Here is a 19,015-nt window from a genome sequence, read left to right as displayed (position 1 = left end):
CTGATAATGTTCTTGAATACACTCAATATGCCTTCCAAGCTGTTTTGCATTCCTATGGCACTGTTCAACTAACTTGTCCAGGTACCTCTCAGCAAAATGGTAGAGCTGAATGAAAATTTCATCATATTCTTGACACTGTTCGTGCTCTCCTTCTCTCTGCTAAAGTTCCTGCTCTTTTTTTGGGCGAAGCTGCTCTTCATGCTGTTCATACTATTAATCGCATTTCAAGTCCTGTTATCCAAAATCAAACTCCATATGATTGCCTTTTTGGGTCACCTCCAAACTATCACCACCTTCACTCCTTCAGTTCTACTTGTTTCGCTCTTCTTCAGTCACATGAGCATAACAAACTTGAGCCTCGGTCAAGGTTTTGTTGTTTTCTTAGCTATGGCGAAACTCAAAAGGGGTATCGGTATTATGATCCTGTTTCTCATCATCTTCGTATCTCCTGCAATGTTGTCTTTTGGGAACATCGCCTCTTTGTCGAGCTCTCTCACTTCTGTGCCTCCCTATCTTCCTCCTTTGTCTTAGATCTTTTTCCAGATGAGGCACATGATCCACCTGTAGTTACTCCTGATTCTCCTGTAGACTTCTCTGTCCAACTACCAGATATCGTTGATCCCTTTCCTAGTTCACCTTTTAATGAACAGGTGGAAGATGAACAGGTCAAAGACGAGCTACCTAACCCCAACCTTGAGCTTAGGTCCCTTGCTCCTGCTCCGCCTGAAGATCTTGCACAAGACATTCCACCTCGTCACTCAACTTGAGTAAGATCCATTCCTGCACATTTACTTAACTATTATTGTTACACTACCCTTGCTACACTACACGAGCCTCACACCTATCGTGAGGCTTCCACTGACCTTTTATGGCAAATTGCAATGAAAGAGGAACTTGATGTATTATCTAAAAACCATACTTAGGATTTGGTGACACTCCCCCCTGGGAAATCTGTGGTTGGTTGTAAGTGGATCTACAAGATTAAGACTCGCTCTGATGGGTCCATTGAGCGCTACAAAGCTCGTCTCGTTGCAAAAGGTTTTACACAGGAGTATGAGATTGATTATGAAGAGACCTTTGCTCCAGTTGCTGCCAGTAAATGGGACCTTTTTCAGATGGATGTCAAAAATGCATTCTTTAATAGGGATTTAAGCGAAGAAGTTTATATGCAACCTCCTCATGGTCTCTCTGTTGACTCCAACAAGGTTTGTCACCTTCGAAGTGCACTTTATGGCCTTAAACAAGCTCTACAAGCTTGGTTTGCCAAATTCAGCTCTACCATCTCTCGCTTGGGTTATATGGCTAGTCATTATGATTCTGCCTTATTTCTTCGTCGTACTGACAAAGGCACTATTTTACTTCTCCTGTATATGGATGATATGATCATAATTGGTGATGACCTTAGTGGCATTCAAGAACTCAAGGATTTTCTTAGTTAGTAGTTTGAGATGAAAGATCCTGGACATCTTAGCTACTTCTTGGGTCTTGAAATCACTTATTCTACAGATGGACTTTATATTACTTAAGCCAAGTATGCCTCTGAACTCTTGTTTCGAGCTGGACTCACTGATAGTAAGACTGTTGACACTCCAGTTGAGCTTAATGCGCATCTGACTCCCTCAGGGGGGAAACCATTGTCTAATCCCTCTCTTTACAGACGCTTGGTTGGCAACCTAGTTTATCTCACTATCACTCATCCAAACATTTCCTATGTTATTCACTAGGTGAGCCAGTATCTATCTGCTCCACGATCGACTTACTATGCTGCTATTCTGCGCACTCTTCAATACCTAAAGGGCACTCTCTTCCATGGTCTTTTCTACTCTACTCAGTCTCCTCTTATTCTCCATGCATTTTTTGATGTTGATTGAGCAGGAGATCCCACTGATTACAGGTCCACCACTGGTTATTGCTTTCTTCTTGGTTCTTCTTTGATTTTTTGGCGAAGTAAGAAACAAATTCATATGGCCCGCTCTAGTACTGAAGCAGAATATCGTGCCCTTGCTGATACCACATCTGAGCTCCTTTGGCTACGATGGCTTCTCAAAGACTTAGATGTATCTACATTCTCTGCTACTTCTCTTTATTGTGACAACTAGAGTGCCATTCATATTGCTCACAATGATGTCTTTCATGAACGAACTAAATACATCGAGATCGATTGTCAGTTTATCTGTCATCATCTTGTCTATGGTGCTTTCAAGCTGATCTCAGTCTCCTCTAAAGATCAACTTGCAGATATCTTTACCAAGTCACATCCTAAAGGACGCCTTCATACTTTGGTTGACAACCTCAAGTTTGTCTCACATCCACCTTGAGTTTGAGGGGGGCTGTTAACGTGTATAGTGTTGTGGGCTTTAGGCCCAACTAGATTACTTGTATAGCACACATTCTTGTACTACACTCTTACTTGTATTGCACTCATATGCCTCCTATATAAAGACACTCATGTATATTCTTTCATTTGAGAAATACAATGCACTTTTTCAGTATTTCTAACACTACTCATAACCAAGTGTATGTAATAACTAATAATTCACTACTTATAACCTTATTGTACACTTGGTGCTTCCATTCAGGGCTACTCCATATTGAAGCCAAGTTTGTGACCACCCTAAATTTTTTTAGGCTTAATATAATTAAAGTTTAGCAACAAACTTGATTATAAAATAAGGCTAAAACTCCACTTATTTTTTTTTTTTTTTATTGGATGTGAATTTTAACAAATCCACCATTAGATTTTTTTTTTCTTATATCCTCTATGTTTCCAAAATTTCTAGAAAATCAATGGTCAATAGCTATATCATCAATTAAATGTTTAAATTTCAAGTTTTCATAGTATAAAATTATACATAAAAAATAAGTTTATGAATCAAATAGTAAATAATATTCGGTTCACATGAAATTTGATATGTGTTTTAAGAACATTAAGAATAATCAATTCAACGGTTAGGTTTTTAAAATGTGTAGTCATGTTAATTTGTTTTGTGAGAATTATAGTCTTAGGTTATAACTAAATTTGTAGCCAAATTTCGTTCTTAAACTTTGGTCCCCTTATTAATATATTAGACCCTTACCCAAAAAAAAAGAAAAAAATAAATACCAAGAAAATTTTTATCTAATTAAAATTTTGAAAGAGATATAAATTCTATTATTAATATTGAGATTTTCATGCAATAATTTTAAAATAAGAAAACTCGTAAAATGAAATTGTAAGACTTTATGTATTTACATGTTTTTTTTTTTTTTTTTTTTTTGTCAATACATGAAATTATCTCTTTATCAGATTTTGAATAATTTAAGTTTCTTAGAGCAATAATTGACATTGGGGATTGTAAACCCCCTCAAATTGTAAATTTATAGCATCGAAACCTTAAAAGTGTGCATTATTAGGAACTCTAATTGGAAAAAAAAAAATACAATTGTGCTATAGTACATCTTATAAATAAGATGGTACTGTAGCACAATGGTATTTTAAAAAAAATAATGTTTTATTGGGTTTTGAGTTTTATTTAGATAAATGAATATAATTTTTTTGTACTAATCTTTTTCTCCTATAATTTCTAAATTGATAAAAATCTTAATTGATTACAATCCAAACTCTTCATCTAATCTTTTTATTATTATAATTTATAAGTTGATAAAAAATTTTAATTTGATTACAATTCAAACTATTCATCTAATCCTTTTTTTATTTAAATTATATTACTACGTGTAAAAAAAACAACAACATAGTACACGTAAAAAACAAAAACCAGCAACAATCTCCATCTATTCCTTTTTCTTTAAAATTTAAATTATATTACTTCGTGTAAAATGACAAAACAACATAATACTCGTAAAAAAAAAAAAAAAAAAAAAAGCAACATATTCAATCACAAAATCTTCCTCTTCATATGTGGCTTCTTTTTTTAGATAATTATTGTTCATACCGATTTACCAAAAATGTTTTTGCATAAATTAAAAAAAAAAATTGTAAATAAGTATTTGAGTTTAAAGTAAACACCTCCTCTTTCTTTTCCAAAAAAAAAAAGTATCTATATATAATAAACGTTTGTTCTTCTAAAAAAATGTTTGTTTGTTTGTTTGTTTTTTTTTTTTTTTTTTGGTTATAAAAGAAAAGTTTCATTTTTCCATAAAAAAAATATTTTCTTTTTTCTTTCTGTTAAGACATATGAATGTTAGGAATATATGTCAACATTTTATGTAATTGGCTAATCCTTTGACAAAACGCACTTTACTTGTAATTGGGTAGATCTAAGATGTATTTAATACTTCAAGAAACAAGGTTTCAAGTTCAAGTTTTAAAGACATGCAAGTCTGTCCAAGAATTAAGTAATGAAGTGTTGGATTTTAAAGCTCGATAGTTATCATCTATTGAGGTTTAAAAGCTGCTGAAACCCATGGCTTGACAACTAGTTCAATAGATGGTTATCTATTGAGGTAAACTTAGTTTTTCATCAAATTTGTGGGTATATGTTTGGGCTTTCTTTTCTCACAACCCTAAATATAAATAAGGATTATTTTGAGGGCCGTAAAAAGTTACACAAGTTGCACTAGAGTACAATTCCACAAGTGTGAAGAAAATTGTGACTGGAAATCTAGTTTGTCCTAGTTAATCTTTTTCTTGAAGAAGTTGCTGTGTTTGTATACCGTAGGGTTTTGTAACCAAGGAGCTTCTTGATCTTCATCGTGTGATGAACTAAAAAACTTTGCAGTGTGATGAACTGAAAAACTTTGCAACCAACATTCTTCTCAAGTTGGTGATTAAGTCACATATTGGGATCTACGCATCTATTGGTTAGTCACGTACTAGGAGTTGTGCATTGAAAGGAGAGATTGTCACTACAGAACAAGTACAATTGGGTATTGGGGTAAGGGTTCAACTATAGGTTAGTATAAGGTACTGGGATTCCTTTACTTGTAATCGTTTGTTTTGATAATAGTGGATTCTTGGGAGTGGTGACCTTAAAATCACTCGGTGGGGTTTTTGTCGTGTAGGTTTTCCCCATTCATAAACAAATCATTGTGTCAATTTATTTTCCGCTGCATACTTAGTTTAATTGGTGATTTGTTTGTGCTACCACGCATCTTGCATGTTAATTTGATTAATTAATAAACTTGGCCAATTAATCAATTAATTCATCACAAGTGGTCAATACATTCTTGGCCTATCACTTTCTATTCATATGACTTTTTTTTTTAATCCACCTTTTATGGGATTTATGAGATAGCAACAAACAAATTGATTAGAAATCTTAATTCCAATAGGATTTAAATTCTATATCAAATGAAACTCCACCTATATATTAATATATATATATATATATATATTCTTTTTGAAGTGAAGTTTATCCCAATATGTGAATGCCTAAATCCCATGACAGGTGTGCATTCTTTCTTCATTATTATTTTTTCATTTTGTTTAAGTTATTTTTCTTTAACTTCAAAAAAATTAATAAAAACTTCTCACATATGTTTTAACCCAATTCATAATATTAAACTCTTGTACTCATTTATTCTCTTCTACAATAATTGGTTCAAGTTTTAGTTACATACTCACACTTTCATATCTCAAAGTGATAAAGAAAATAAATAGGTTTGTTTTTTGTTCTTTTTCTAAATTTATATCTTAATTTATAATTTGTGTTAATTTCTTAATTTAAAATTATGAATAAGTTTGATTATATTCTTTATATTGAATGTAAATTGTTGTATATAGGTTTTTGGTTGTGCTATATTCTTTGGAAAAAAAGAAATAAAAAGAGTTTATATAAATTTGGCAACAAAACTAAATAGATAAGCCTAAGAAATGTTTACTAATAATAGTTTTATCAGTAACTTTTTATTAACATGATTTAAAAAAAAAATTGAATATAAAGATAATTTATTAACATGATTTAAACTCCACTAAAACTTTTTTAAGGGATTGGTTTAAAAAAATTTCAAATAATTTTCTAATTATTAACTACTATGTGCTAATTTCTAAATACCAAAACCCACAATAGAAATACTGATCTGTATGAGATACCACTTTCAAAGATTAATATCTTAGCTATTATTTATTATACGTTGACTTTTTTTTTTTCTTTCAAAAGAAGGGTTCTCTCTCTCCCTGCAAAATAAAGGGATTGTAACAAAAATTAGCTAGACAGGGGTAACACTACACTACCTCTATTCTACAATAAATGTTAAATTTAGATAATTTTTTATGCATATACGCTACACGGAGGGATTAGGACAAGAATTAGCTAGACATGAGTAAGACTAAACCACCTCTTTTCTACAATAAATGTTAAATTCAGATCATTTTTCATGCATATACACACACTACACAGAGGGATTATAACAAGAATTAGCTAGACAGGCGTAAAACTACACCACCTCTTTTCTACAATAAATGTTAAATTTATATAATTTTTCATGCACATATACACACATGTAGTGTGCAATGCGCAAGACTTAAACTTGTTTAAACTTAAACTTGGTAGGGTGAAACTCACTCAAGTTTCAGTGCCTTCTTCCATGCTTTCAAGGACGAAAATTAAGTTCTCATGTGAGTCTCTCTGTACTTCAAATTTTTAAATATTTAATAATTTAGATTGTTCTTAATTATTGAATTAAGGTTTCACTTAAGCATGATTTCAATTATTGTTTTGGATAGTTTTTAACTATTAAATTCAAGAGTTTTCCATTTAAATATATATGTGATTAATTGAGCCTTAAAGTTCAATATATTATTGAAAATCATTATATATATATTATGAGCGTACCACTACTACGCATGTGTGGTAGTGGTACACTCATGGTTGCTCCAAGGGCTTCTAAGTTATGAGTGGGGCGCATCTCCTATCGATGTGGGACAAATGTGTCAAGCCAAAATGGCTACAAGGTAAAGCCCTTGGCCTGAGGTGAAAATCCTGGACTTTCATACTCGGGGCCAAGAAACAAAACCTTGCGGGCTTGGCTCCCCAAAGAGGACAATAAGCTTGCGGGGCGTGGAACAAAATCCTTCCCCACAATATATATATATATATTTTATGATACCTTAGTCTCACACAATATGCATTCACTATGTAACTTAAAAGTAAAATATTCTTTTGTTTTTATTATTTATTTTAAGTAAATTAAAAAAATTATTTACATATAAATTTTGATTAACCTAGGCATCGCATGGGTATAATGTTAATATTATATATTTTAATGTGTTGTATGGTAAAATAAAAGTTGAGATATTAAATATATTGTTAAATAATATAGTATAATAAATAAAATAGTTTTTAAAACGATAAAATAAGAGAGATTCTAAATACCGGATGCTAATGCTCAAATCATGGGTTTGAAAAATATTTTTAAAGCCTTTCACCGCTTCCATTCGGCCTCAAAGTAGGCTCTAACTCTTGCCCAATACAATGCCACGTCATACACGATGCCATCGCCCATCGGGTGAAGAAAACTAGTGCTTTAGATGTTGGGGCCCACGCAGAAACTAGAGCTTTAGATGCGCGCATGCATCCAGGAGATACGAGTTGGATGGATCACGTATTCTTATTAAAATTTGCATCGACCGACTAGTCCTTGTCGTTTATAATGAAAACATCAAGAAGAATAAATTAAATAACCAAGCCCCACCTAATTCTCCAAATCATCACCGCAAACGTTGTTAATACTCTTTCCCAGTCCACTTTAGTGCGTATTTTTTAATACTATAAAAAATTTCACAATTTTTGCTATAATTATTTTACATTATCACTGATTACCTATCCTTTTTTTATTAATTCAGTAATTACTTTTTCTCCATTACTTATAGTTTATAATGTGTACGATTCTGATGAAAGTTGTGACTTAAAAGCTAAAAAATTCTGCTCCATTTTTAAGCGTTGTCCATCCTCACATGCATTGGTCCTTCTATATAAATCTCACAGATCTAAAGTACAAAACAACTATTCTGTTTTTGTTTAGACTATTTACAACCCATATCAAATATCAAATAATCATGTTGAAGCAACAATTTGTCATAGTCACATTTCCTGCGCAAGGCCATATAAACCCCGCCTTCCAATTCGCAGAACACCTCATTCGCTTGGGAGTTCATGTCACATTCTTCACCACCATTGGCGCCCACCGTCGAGGCATGATCAAAAGCCCTCCTACTGACGGCTTGTCGTTCACCACCTTCTCTGACGGCTATGATGATGGAGTTGTACCTATGGACGATGCCAAAAAACAATGGGATCAGCTCAAGTGCAATGGCTCCAAAGCTCTCACTGACCTCATTGTCTCCACCGCCAATAAACAGTGCATAGTCTACACAATGCTTCTGCCTTGGGTTGCTGATGTGGCTCGAGAGCTTCATCTTCCTTCTGCCCTTCTTTGGATTCAGCCTGCAATGGTTTTCGACATATACTACTACTATTACAATGGTTTTACTGATGTTATTGGGAACGACAGCGATGACCGGCCCTCCTGTTCGATACAGTTACCAGGTTTGCCACTGCTTGCTACTCGTGACCTTCCCTCCTTCTTGCTTGCTTCAAACCCATATGCTCTTGTACTCCCTCAATTCCAAGCCCAACTTGAAGCTCTTGTAAAGGAGAGCAATCCTAGAGTTCTAATGAATACCTTTGATGCACTAGAGCCTGAGGCTTTAAAAGCGCTCGAAAAACTTAACTTGGTTTCAATTGGACCGCTAGTTCCATATTCTATTTTGGATGGAAGAGATCCGTCTAATGGCTCCAAAAATTACATCAAATGGCTCAACTCGAAATCCGAATCATCAGTCATTTACGTTTCATTTGGAAGCTTATTGGTGTTAAAAAAGCAACAAATGGAGGAAATTGCACGCGGATTGTTGGATTGTGGGAGGCCTTTCTTGTGGGTCATAAGAGCTAAGGAAAGTGGGGAAGAAGAGGAGTTGAGTTGTAGAGAGGAATTGGAACAAATGGGAATGATAGTGCCATGGTGTTCCCAAGTGGAGGTTTTGTCACATCCTTCACTAGGATGCTTTGTGACACATTGTGGTTGGAATTCAACTTTGGAGAGTTTGGTTTTAGGGGTGCCAATGGTAGCATTTCCACAGTGGTCTGATCAAGGGACGAATGCGAAGCTAATTGAAGATGTGTGGAAGACAGGAGTGAGGGTGACAGTGAATAAGGATGGGATTGTTGAAGGTGATGAGATTAAGAGATGCTTGGAATTGGCTGTGGGAGATGGAGAAAGAAGGGAAGCAATTAGAAGGAATGCCAAGAAATGGAAGGAGTTGGCTATAGAGGCTGCCAAAGAAGTTGGTTCTTCCTATAACAATCTCAAAGCTTTTGTGGATGAGATTGGTGAAGTTAAAGTCGCTGTTAAAAGAGTATAGGTTTGCTGATGTGAAGCATCATAATAAGCTACAAGACTGAGTGCCCATATATAAAATTGCTAATGAGAGTGTATGTTTGCTGATGAAATAAAAGAGTGATTATAGAAAGTGATTCTAAGACATGTATAGATTCCCTCTCATCTACTAAGGACAGTAATCCTTGGGGACTATATCATTTTGTAGAGGCTATCTACGTGGTATGTTCCTTGCTAGTTTCAGTTTCTTTTAGTTGGGTTTATGATGAGGCAAATATGGCTGCTCATAAATTAGCTATAGGGAGGTTGTCTTTTTTGTTTCCTTGTAATTTGCTTTCTGTTGAGTAACATTTTCAGTTCTTAATAAAAAAAAAAAGTTTGTTTTTACATCCATAATTTTGTATATTAAAATGTGTAATTTTTTGGGAGAAAATGGGCAAATACCCTTTTTCTCGAAATTAAACATTCGTTTGCCCTCTTTCTGAAACTAAATAGGGAATTGCCCCTCTTTTGTAACTCGACAATATAGAAATCGAGTTTTAATGAATAACTCGATATTATTATAGTCGAGTTAGTCTGACCTTTCGAATTTTCCCGAATAAAAAAATGTTTGTGTAGACGGCCATAACTCGGGAAACTGGAAATCGAGTTATGTTCAGCGGTTTGAATCAATAGGACCCTAACGTCTCACAACGCTATTCAGTCACTCACTCTCTCTGTACACTCTCTTTCCCTCGCTCTCTGCCATCACTCTCTCTCCACACTCTGTCTCTCTCGCTCTGCGATCAGGCTTCCCCACTCTTCCTCGAGTCTCCATCAGTCGTCGTTGGTTCCCGCCGCCGCTGATTACAGGTACGGTCCTCTCCCTCTGAAATATTTTCTGACGTTGGTTAATGTTAGGTTGCGTTTTGTGTGGGATTTTGATTATTTTGTTGAAACTTAAGGAAGTAGTAAATTTACTAATGAAGATGAGAATTTTGTTGTCTTTTATATGCTGCAATGATGATTTTCTCATTAATGAGTTTAAATGTGCTTGGGGTTTTGATGAGGGGTTTTGGCAAATCGAGTGGTGTTATAACTTATATTTTCAGAAATAGTTAATTAATAATTATCCGAAGCTTTAAGAAGTGATTTAAATAGTTCTGAAATAATTTTTTTTATGGCAAGTTCTTATTTATTTAAGAAGTGATGTTGAAAATCTTGTGCTCAAAATATAATGTCTTACTGAATCTATGCTTTTATTTTATATTAAATGTGGTTTACTTGTTAGAAAATTGCTAACAATGTATTTGCTGCCATGTCAGATATGCAGGCACTAGATAGAGTGCGGCCTGGACCCGATGTGGATACCCAGTTGGCCCAGCAGCCGAATCATCGGTCAAGTCCACTTTGGAGGTGCGCCGCTGACGAGGTATGTAGTAGTATTATTAATACATGTTTGTTTTATAATTACCTCGTGTTTAATCTCCTAACAGAATACTCGTCCGTGTGCAGGAGGCGCCTGGCATGATAAAGGTTCGACGCCGTAAATGTGTATTGCCACAGGGTGGGTTAGATCCACGTATCATGCAACACATAGATGCAGCAGGGTTGACTGGTTTATTCAAGGTTCCTGATATGGAGGTCGACCACGCCTTGATCACGGCGTTGGTTGAGCGGTGGCGTCCGGAGACGCACACGTTCCACTTACCCCATGGAGAAATGGGTATCACCTTGCAAGATATGGAGGTGATGCTGGGGCTTCCGGTGGATGGGTTGCCTGTCACTGGGAAGACAGACTACAAATGGAGTGAGCTGTGCGAACAGTTGTTGGGCCATAAACCTCCACCCCCGATACCAAACTCAAACAAGTCTACCCTTGCTGGGGCGAGGATAAGATACACCTGGCTTGATGCACAGTTTGCCGCTCCCTTAGTTGTGGACGCTGCTGACGAAGTCGTGCAGCAATATGCCCGCTACCACCTACTTGTACGGATGGGGGCCCTCTTGTTCATGGACAGGTCTGCGGACCGGGTCTCACTGCTGCCTCTGCAGTTGCTCAACCCAGTCAGCAATGCGAGACGGTATAGCTGGGGTAGTGCAGCATTGGCCTGGCTGTATAGGCAACTTTGTGGTGCATCGAAGAAGGATGCGATGCAGATTGGAGGAGCACTCTTGTTGGTGCAGCTATGGGCCTATTCAAGGTTCCCACAATTATGCCCTGTTGTGAGGCCGCCTCTACCGCCAGTGCACTCAGGGCCCCTTGCCATTAGGTACGTTCATTGAGTTCTCGTTATTTGTCTCTTTCATATAATTAAAAGTATGCCAAACTAACAAACGAAAGAAACTTATCAATGCTTAGTATATGGATGTGAAATATAAAAGCAAAGTTTGTTAAATGTAAGGTTCAGTAATGAGCATTTGTCGACATCTCATGTTTGGTAGGTGGAGCGGGCCAAAATGCACCGCAGAGCATGCCACACACGTCCTTGCTGCGTACCGGGCGTCACTGGCTACAGTACGGGCCGAGCAGGTATTCGGTTAATTTAGTTTGAATTCTTATGACCACGTTTCCCTCAATTCTTATAACTACGGGCCGAGCACGTTTTCCTCAAATGCACCGCACATGCTTTTATTTTCGTTTCCCTCAATTTTATATTATTTTGAATTCTTGGATTGTTGTAGGAATGAGTTGATTTCATAATACCATCCAATCATTTTGTTTGGTACTTGGATTTCCATCCCATCATTTAACTCAATTGGAATGTCCATCGTGAAGTACTTCACATTAGAACTTCCATTTGTAGCACCTGCATGAATACTTGCTCGTCCTTACATAAAGTAAAACAAAAGTAAAAAATTCTTGAATGTTAAATCAAAGGGTTTTTTCCAAATTGGGTTGGATTGAAGGGTTTTTTCCAATGCAACCCAACTAACATGACTCAGGTTAAGTTGGGTTAAATCAATGGGTTATATATAAATTTAGTCATATATATATAAAGTAGAATTTGGCTATATTCTTCATTATGTACGGAAACGTTTGTGATTTACACGGAAAAAAAAAAAAAAAAACACAGAATAAATTGTCCCTTTTCCAAGATGTATGAAGCATGTGCAACATGCGCAAAACATTGAGCATGAAGTCTTCGTTTAGTGCAAGGCAGTGAGTTCAAACTTGTGTTGCAACCAAAAAACAAAAACTCCACCAATTGTTACAAATGTCATTAAGCTGATGCAATGAAGAGAAGACGCACATATTGGATTATGTAATTGGTTATAATTCAATGAGAAATGAATTTACCTAATAGTATACCAAAGATGATCAGATTTGTCTTTGGTTGTATTTGTGTGCTCAAGTAATTCATTTGATTTTAATGATGCATCTTCGAAACTGACGATGACATCTTTAAATTCTTTCCAGCTACTAACTGAATCAAAAGTTTGTGTTCATTTTCTGATTATGTTATTATACACCGTTTCAACCTACTTAACATGAGAAAATAGAACTTTTAGCCTGCTATGAAAATGAACTAAAAAATTTCAAAACAATATTTCTTAAGACTTTATATAAGGCGAATGATTGTAAACGCAGAACCAGCATGGTCAATTAAATTCTAAACAACAAATTTCTAACTATAAACTTGACAAATATGGGTCTTTTCAGAACAAGGGAATCAAGGCATATTAGAATACAAATGATATTTTCAAAACGCATGGCCCCTGCGCAAGGATGACACGCATAAATCGAGAAATGGTCCAAATTTTTTTCTTTCCCTAATCCTTGTGTGAATTCTGCTTCACTGTCTTCTTCGTTGTTTTTGCACTTTCTGCTTCTTTACATGCGTTTTGGAGTCTTGCTCAACAGGTTAGCCCAGACTTGTGCTCATAATTCTTTTAGAGAGAGTTTGAATCTTTGATAGTTGTTATACTTCAATATTAAAGCTTTAAAATAGAAATTTTTTTTAGAACTGTTGAAGCTTATTAATATTTCACACCTTCTGGATTCGCTATAGTTTTGGTGGTTGACTTAGATATTACCACAATTATATTCCAGATTTTCGTTGAATTAAATTTGCTGAGTTAGAGCTGCTCTTCACTGTTGTAATATAGTTGGCTGTTAAATCTCATAAAATGATAAAATTCTTTAAATTTAGAACGTTGGGAAAGCTGCAAATGTTAAACTACGAAAATTTTATCTAATTATTGTGTAATCATGACATGAGAGCAAAAATATAACCCAAGTTTGCATTTTTGGCCTAAGTACAGAAACAGAGGGAATGATGACATTATTGATCATTGGCCCGTAAAACACATGATCACTTCTCTGGCTTTCATTGAAATTTGAAATTAAGCAAACTAAAGGATGGAGTTACTCTGACTTGAATGTCATAGAGTGACCATAGGCTAAGCCATTGCCATAGCTTGTCCTTGTCCAATGCTGGATGGTTGTCATTGCTTGGGTCCACACTGTGAAATTTCCAAAATACAAAGCCATTAGTGCCCTCCCAGTAGGAACTCGAGAGTCCAGGGTATAGGTTAAACCCTTTGTGAGATTTGGGGTTGTTTAGGATGCCAGAGTGAGCACCGAAGATAGTCTCAATTGTTGCTTTGCCTTCAAAAACTTACTAATGTTTGGAGTTTATGCATTTCACTACCCCTGTGACAGAACATAGCAATATTTAGTATTAAGTGACCATCTAAGGTTAATATAAACTTTTATGTTATCTAAACATCTGTTTGGGATGTTCTAGTTGATGGTGTTTTCATAGGTAGTCAATGTGAATCTAAGCTCTTTACAATTCATTGGTGCCACTGGTGCTGCAGGTGGTTTGTAATTTAAGCTTGTACGGTTTGTAATTAAGCTTGTGAAATCACTTGTAATTAATTAATAAAATGTTATGAGCTTAAAACCATAGTTATTGCTCTGCCTAATAAGTAGACAATTTAGTATTTCTTCTTCTAACATAGGGGTATCCAGGATTACAAAAATTGTTATTGTGATGCAAAAAACATTGTTACATTGTACGTTATAAATTACCTTTGCTGAATTGAAGGTTATATTTTTACAGTCTAGTAGAATACTGTTTGACTTCGATTTACGTATTCAAGTGGTATATTTTGAATATGCACAGCCTCGATTGTCTTCTTGGAAAACAATGGCCTAAGTTTAAAGAAACAAATAATTGTTAATCAGTGATATATGAGAAAACATAAAGACGCTTGACACATTACCTCTTGTTGTTGACCTAAATGAAAAGTTAGTTCGTGCTCCTTGCACCAAAGTTGGAGAGCACAATTTAATTGCAGCATGCAACTCCTTAAGTTGTCCCCACTTTAGCTGCCTTAATAGTCCTAAAATTATTAAAAGCTATGGATTATTAACGAGTACTTTATTCATATAATTTTAGAAGCGTGCAAAATATGCTGATCACCATATTCTTCAAGAGGAATGTAATTTTAGACATTGACATGATTAGTTTGAGATAACTAAAAGGCTTACGTAATTTCCAACACTAAAATTTATAAGAAATATATATTTACATAGAAATATAATAACAGTATTTGATGAGGATTATACCATGTAATAATTTACATAGCTTCCATTTCTTGCAATATAAAGTGGTACTTGAAATGCAATGTCTTCAGTAGACCTTATAATAGTCATTTTGTTCTCATTCATTGAAACATTGTTAATGACTAATGCAATTAATGTAGCACAATATTTCTATTACGATAAAAAGATTTTGCGAAATCATCAACTTGGATTCATCTTACAGCCATAAGGATGCTGTAGTACCCTCCTCTAAGTTTGGTTCAGATTGAAAACCCTAGTATTTGATGGTGTCAGTTAGCTTTGAACCCTGTCCAGCATATGAACATGGGGCTGAAAATGGTGGACATGAACAACCTAGATCTTTTAATATTTTTTGCAGGTCAATTTTGTTGTTCTTTTAGTTTCTGCCCAATAATCCCTGAAGATTTTGTGTACGACTAGAAGCTAGAAATTCCATGCTTTGCATATTACATATCACCTACATAATGTTAAATTAGTATGATGTCTCACTATCACAAACATAATCTACTTATGCAGATTGTATGGGAGCCGTACACGCATACGCTAGGCTCCCTACCTGCGTATTGCACTGCTGGGCAGCATATTTGGAGGGCCGAGGTGCCGTTGATATTCTTTTGGATAGTGGAGTGGCATCATCCTGAGCGAGTCCTCCGTCAGTTTGGGATGAAGCAACCAGTTCCAAGTGTCGTGGATACGTCGACTACCCTTCACAAGATATCCCTTCAGGGTAAATGGGAGAAGAACTGGGAGGTAGAACATGATCCCTTTATTCGGCAATGGGCCAACCGAGTGAATGTAGTTCGCGGGTCCGATCTCCTAGACGATGATGATACGTATCTCGTTGAGTACATGATGTGGTACAATCGCCACACAAGGCGGTACATAACACCAGAGTCTGCGTATTGGGAACTCATGGTGAGGCAACAATTCCTATTTTATGGATGAAACCATTGTTGGATTAAATATCCTCAGTAGATTTATCATGCATATTTTGAAGTCCACAATAGTTATTGTTGTTACATCTCTATAAGTTTCTCTGTCATGTTGTTTTAAAGTGAAAAAATACTGCATGACATGTCATTATGTTTTAAAGTCAAAATACTGCATGATTTAAGTTGTTCATAACAAACTGAATTTGTCTTGATCCAATTTGTTTGCATGAGGAATGGTTAATGGGCAATGACTAATGATGACCACACCTTTGTTCATATAATTACATTCAACTTTTAAAAAGGGTAGGTTGGGTTGGGTTTTATTGTATTTTATTTTAATTTTTTTTAATTTTTTTTTTGTTTTTGGTTGGCTTGTACTTTAAAATGGACGGTGCAACTCTGTGTAGTAGTGATAAATTCGCATTTCATGATAGTTTAGATAGCCTTTCCTCCAGGACTGATTAATGTATTACATATTCCTTGATAGATATTACCTCTAGGATTGGGAAGTCCCTTACTAAACTGTTGGTAGAATGCAATTCCCAACAGCTTAAAGGTCATTTAAAATCTTGCAAGTATGCAGCAAGGAGATGTGCATTTATACTAGATTCAAGTATGATATATGTTCTAAGTTTTTGGTACTTCCCTTAATTGAAACTTGAAGCTTGCGTTTGATATTTTCAATTCATTTGATTTGGGCGTGTACGTTAGGAAATAATAACTTCAAAATATGTGTCCTGATTGCAATGTGATATTAATGGAGTTGTAAATCTCGTGAAGCCTAGATACAGAAGTGAAATTCTGATATTTTCACTTATGCTAAGATTGAACTTATGTACAACCAACTATACGTGTTTTTTAGAAGTATTATCTCAATGTTTAGATTGCGTAGCGATAAACATAACAGGAAACATACAACCTCTTGAGTGTTGGGTTGGAACTATAAATTCTTGCACAGGGGGGGCCAACCCCTATTTTTATACACTGTCTTTTTAAAGATGCTTCATAATTATAAGTAATATAAGGATTTCATTAGCTATGTTTGCTACTTTTTCTTTTGATTTTGGAACAGATTTATCCAAGTTTTGCATCATACTTGCGTTCTTGCTTTTATGACGCCCTTGTTTTGTAGGTTCGGACGATGATTAGGTCTATACCGAGGTGCGATGAAGGTTCTGACATGCACACTGACCTTACATTTACACTAGAGCTTGTGGAGGAGCTAGGCCGACTTAAATTGGCGAATGCGCTTGCAGAAGCAGTTGACATTGATAGACAGGCCCCAGTTCGTGGCGGGCAACGTGGTGGGTCTCGTGGGGGTGGACATCGTGGAGGTGGTCAAGCTGGTCGCAGCCGTACGACCGAGTCGGCTCCCATCTACGAGGAAGGGAATGAGGAGGGTGTAGAAGAGGCATGGCTTGGCACTGATTGGGTACTGTCTGATGACGACGGCAGGACACCGCGATGCACGCCTGGCGATGGTGCTGGGCCATCCCATAGCGTCGATCATCAGGGCACTGTTCCAGCCCACACTACATCCCATGGTGCTAGCACGGACTTTGAGGGCCCTCCTCGTATGTCGCCCCCAGTTTTCAGTGGATCTGCCCATGATGGTGGATGCATATTTGTCCCCACACCAGGCATGCCCACCCCACCTCTAGTGCAAGTGGACCCCACCATGTCAGCTCCATCTCAAACCGCCCACGGAGAGGCTGTACAGATTGAGCAGATACCGGCTGAGGACATTGAGCCGGTGGAGGCTTTGCGGAGATCGCGACGCCTGCGTGCGCATGCTCCCGATTGCGGGACCGGTGATGGTATGTACTTCGTCTACACTTCCCATCTTCTTGAGCTACTTGTACTGTGCATTTGATTGATTATGTTAATTTAATTATGCTGTTGTGTCTGATGAAACAGGTAAGATTAGACCTGTCAGGGCATATGGGCGGAAACGAAAAGATCATTAAATGCCTTAGTGTATGCTTATACTTCCTGCCTATAGGTGACTGCATAGTTACGTTTCACTTTTCTTCTAAAGTCGTATTTTTTTTTTTAGACCTAACTGCAATGGTGGACACGAAAAGGCCATTGAGCTGGATTGTCCTTGTGTGCTTATTCTTCATGTGTATAGGTGACTGGAATAAGCATGCAAAATGTTCTACTAATTGGGGAGAATCTTGGTGGCTGTGCATCTATTTCTGGATCATTGCTTGGGGAGAATACTGGCTGTCAATGTGTTTGTTGTCAAGAAATTGATATTTTGGAGAAAACCCATAAGGCGTATTGTATTTATTGATGTATTAGGAAGTTTTTCTGCACTTGGAGTTTTGATTGCAATTTGACAAATGCCTGGATTGGTATTCATTTGAAGCCAAACTTTCTTGTGTTTTTGTATGTTGTTAGCTACAGTAAAGTGGGTTGTAAGAGAGTAATTTGTTTTTTTATTTTTGTTAGTTTTGTGAGAAACAAATGTGTGGTATTGTTGATAAGCAAGAAGAAGTAATTTGATACTTTCTGTAAAAGAGTTTGATGACGAAGTTTATGCGGATCAATGGCAGAACCAACTCCTTTGTAGCAAATCATTTATCCGAGTCTCTACAATGCATGGCTAGGTATGTGTCTCTCTCCTAATTTTCTGATTCGCCTTCCCTACAATTCCTAGATTGGTACATCCTCCTTCCCATTTTATTAATTTTAATCTCCTTTAAATCCCCTCCTCTCTAGAATGATTAGATCTGTGTACATTTGATTACAAGTTCGTTAGTAGGAACTTTGGAGAATAGAATTTATATTTTTTTCTAGCATTGTTCTAGAGCAGCTCACAATATAACTTACCCAAAGCTGAAAACGGCAAAAATCTTAGTTATGTGTGCATGTTTTGTTCCTTTTGCTTCTTGGGGTTTGTAATTGTTATTTATCATTGTATATATTACCTTTTCATTTTGGTAGCAAATTGGGAACCCAATGAGAAACATTTAATTGATTATTGATTTTTTCATCAATTAGCCTTCTTATTTTATGATTTTCAGTATATATATATATATATGTTGTGTGTGTCATTGGCCAATGAATCAAATCTTGTCCATCATTTGCTTTAATGAAATGATGGAGGCATTAATGAAAAATTTGCATACTGTTTGAATGTTACTTTTATTGTTTGTGTATTGCCGTTTTTTGGGTTTGAATTATTATC

General features: G+C 36.1%; 2 protein-coding genes and 1 pseudogene across 6 annotated transcripts; all 3 read left to right on the top strand.

Annotated features, from left to right (window-relative positions):
* The first annotated feature begins 7,850 nt into the window (after window positions 1-7,850).
* Window positions 7,851-9,723, top strand: LOC126689124 (phloretin 4'-O-glucosyltransferase-like). Its single transcript, XM_050384181.1, has one exon. The coding sequence runs from the start codon at window positions 7,895-7,897 to the stop codon at window positions 9,359-9,361; it is 1,467 nt and encodes a 488-aa protein (XP_050240138.1). The 5' UTR covers window positions 7,851-7,894; the 3' UTR covers window positions 9,362-9,723.
* A 41-nt stretch (window positions 9,724-9,764) lies between these two features.
* Window positions 9,765-18,420, top strand: LOC126689122 (serine/threonine-protein phosphatase 7 long form homolog). 5 transcript variants are annotated; one of them, XM_050384177.1, is made up of 8 exons: window positions 9,765-10,188; window positions 10,641-10,747; window positions 10,831-11,588; window positions 11,761-11,848; window positions 15,407-15,805; window positions 16,955-17,639; window positions 17,740-17,799; window positions 17,879-18,420. In XM_050384177.1, the coding sequence occupies exons 2-7, from the start codon at window positions 10,643-10,645 to the stop codon at window positions 17,787-17,789; spliced, it is 2,085 nt and encodes a 694-aa protein (XP_050240134.1). In that variant the 5' UTR covers window positions 9,765-10,188; window positions 10,641-10,642; the 3' UTR covers window positions 17,790-17,799; window positions 17,879-18,420. The 5 variants fall into 5 exon arrangements, with proteins under 5 accessions (XP_050240134.1, XP_050240135.1, XP_050240133.1 ...); XM_050384178.1 differs by having other exon boundaries at window positions 17,740-17,824; window positions 17,954-18,420; XM_050384176.1 differs by having other exon boundaries at window positions 17,740-17,824; window positions 17,907-18,420.
* LOC126690687 (U6 spliceosomal RNA) lies at window positions 12,971-13,081 on the top strand (annotated as a pseudogene).
* Window positions 18,421-19,015: the final 595 nt, after the last annotated feature.

Source organism: Quercus robur, chromosome 6, assembly GCF_932294415.1.
Source record: "Quercus robur chromosome 6, dhQueRobu3.1, whole genome shotgun sequence".
NCBI lineage: Eukaryota > Viridiplantae > Streptophyta > Magnoliopsida > Fagales > Fagaceae > Quercus > Quercus robur.
The sequence above is the reverse complement of the archived record's forward strand: the minus strand, read 5'-3'. Positions and strand labels throughout refer to the sequence as shown.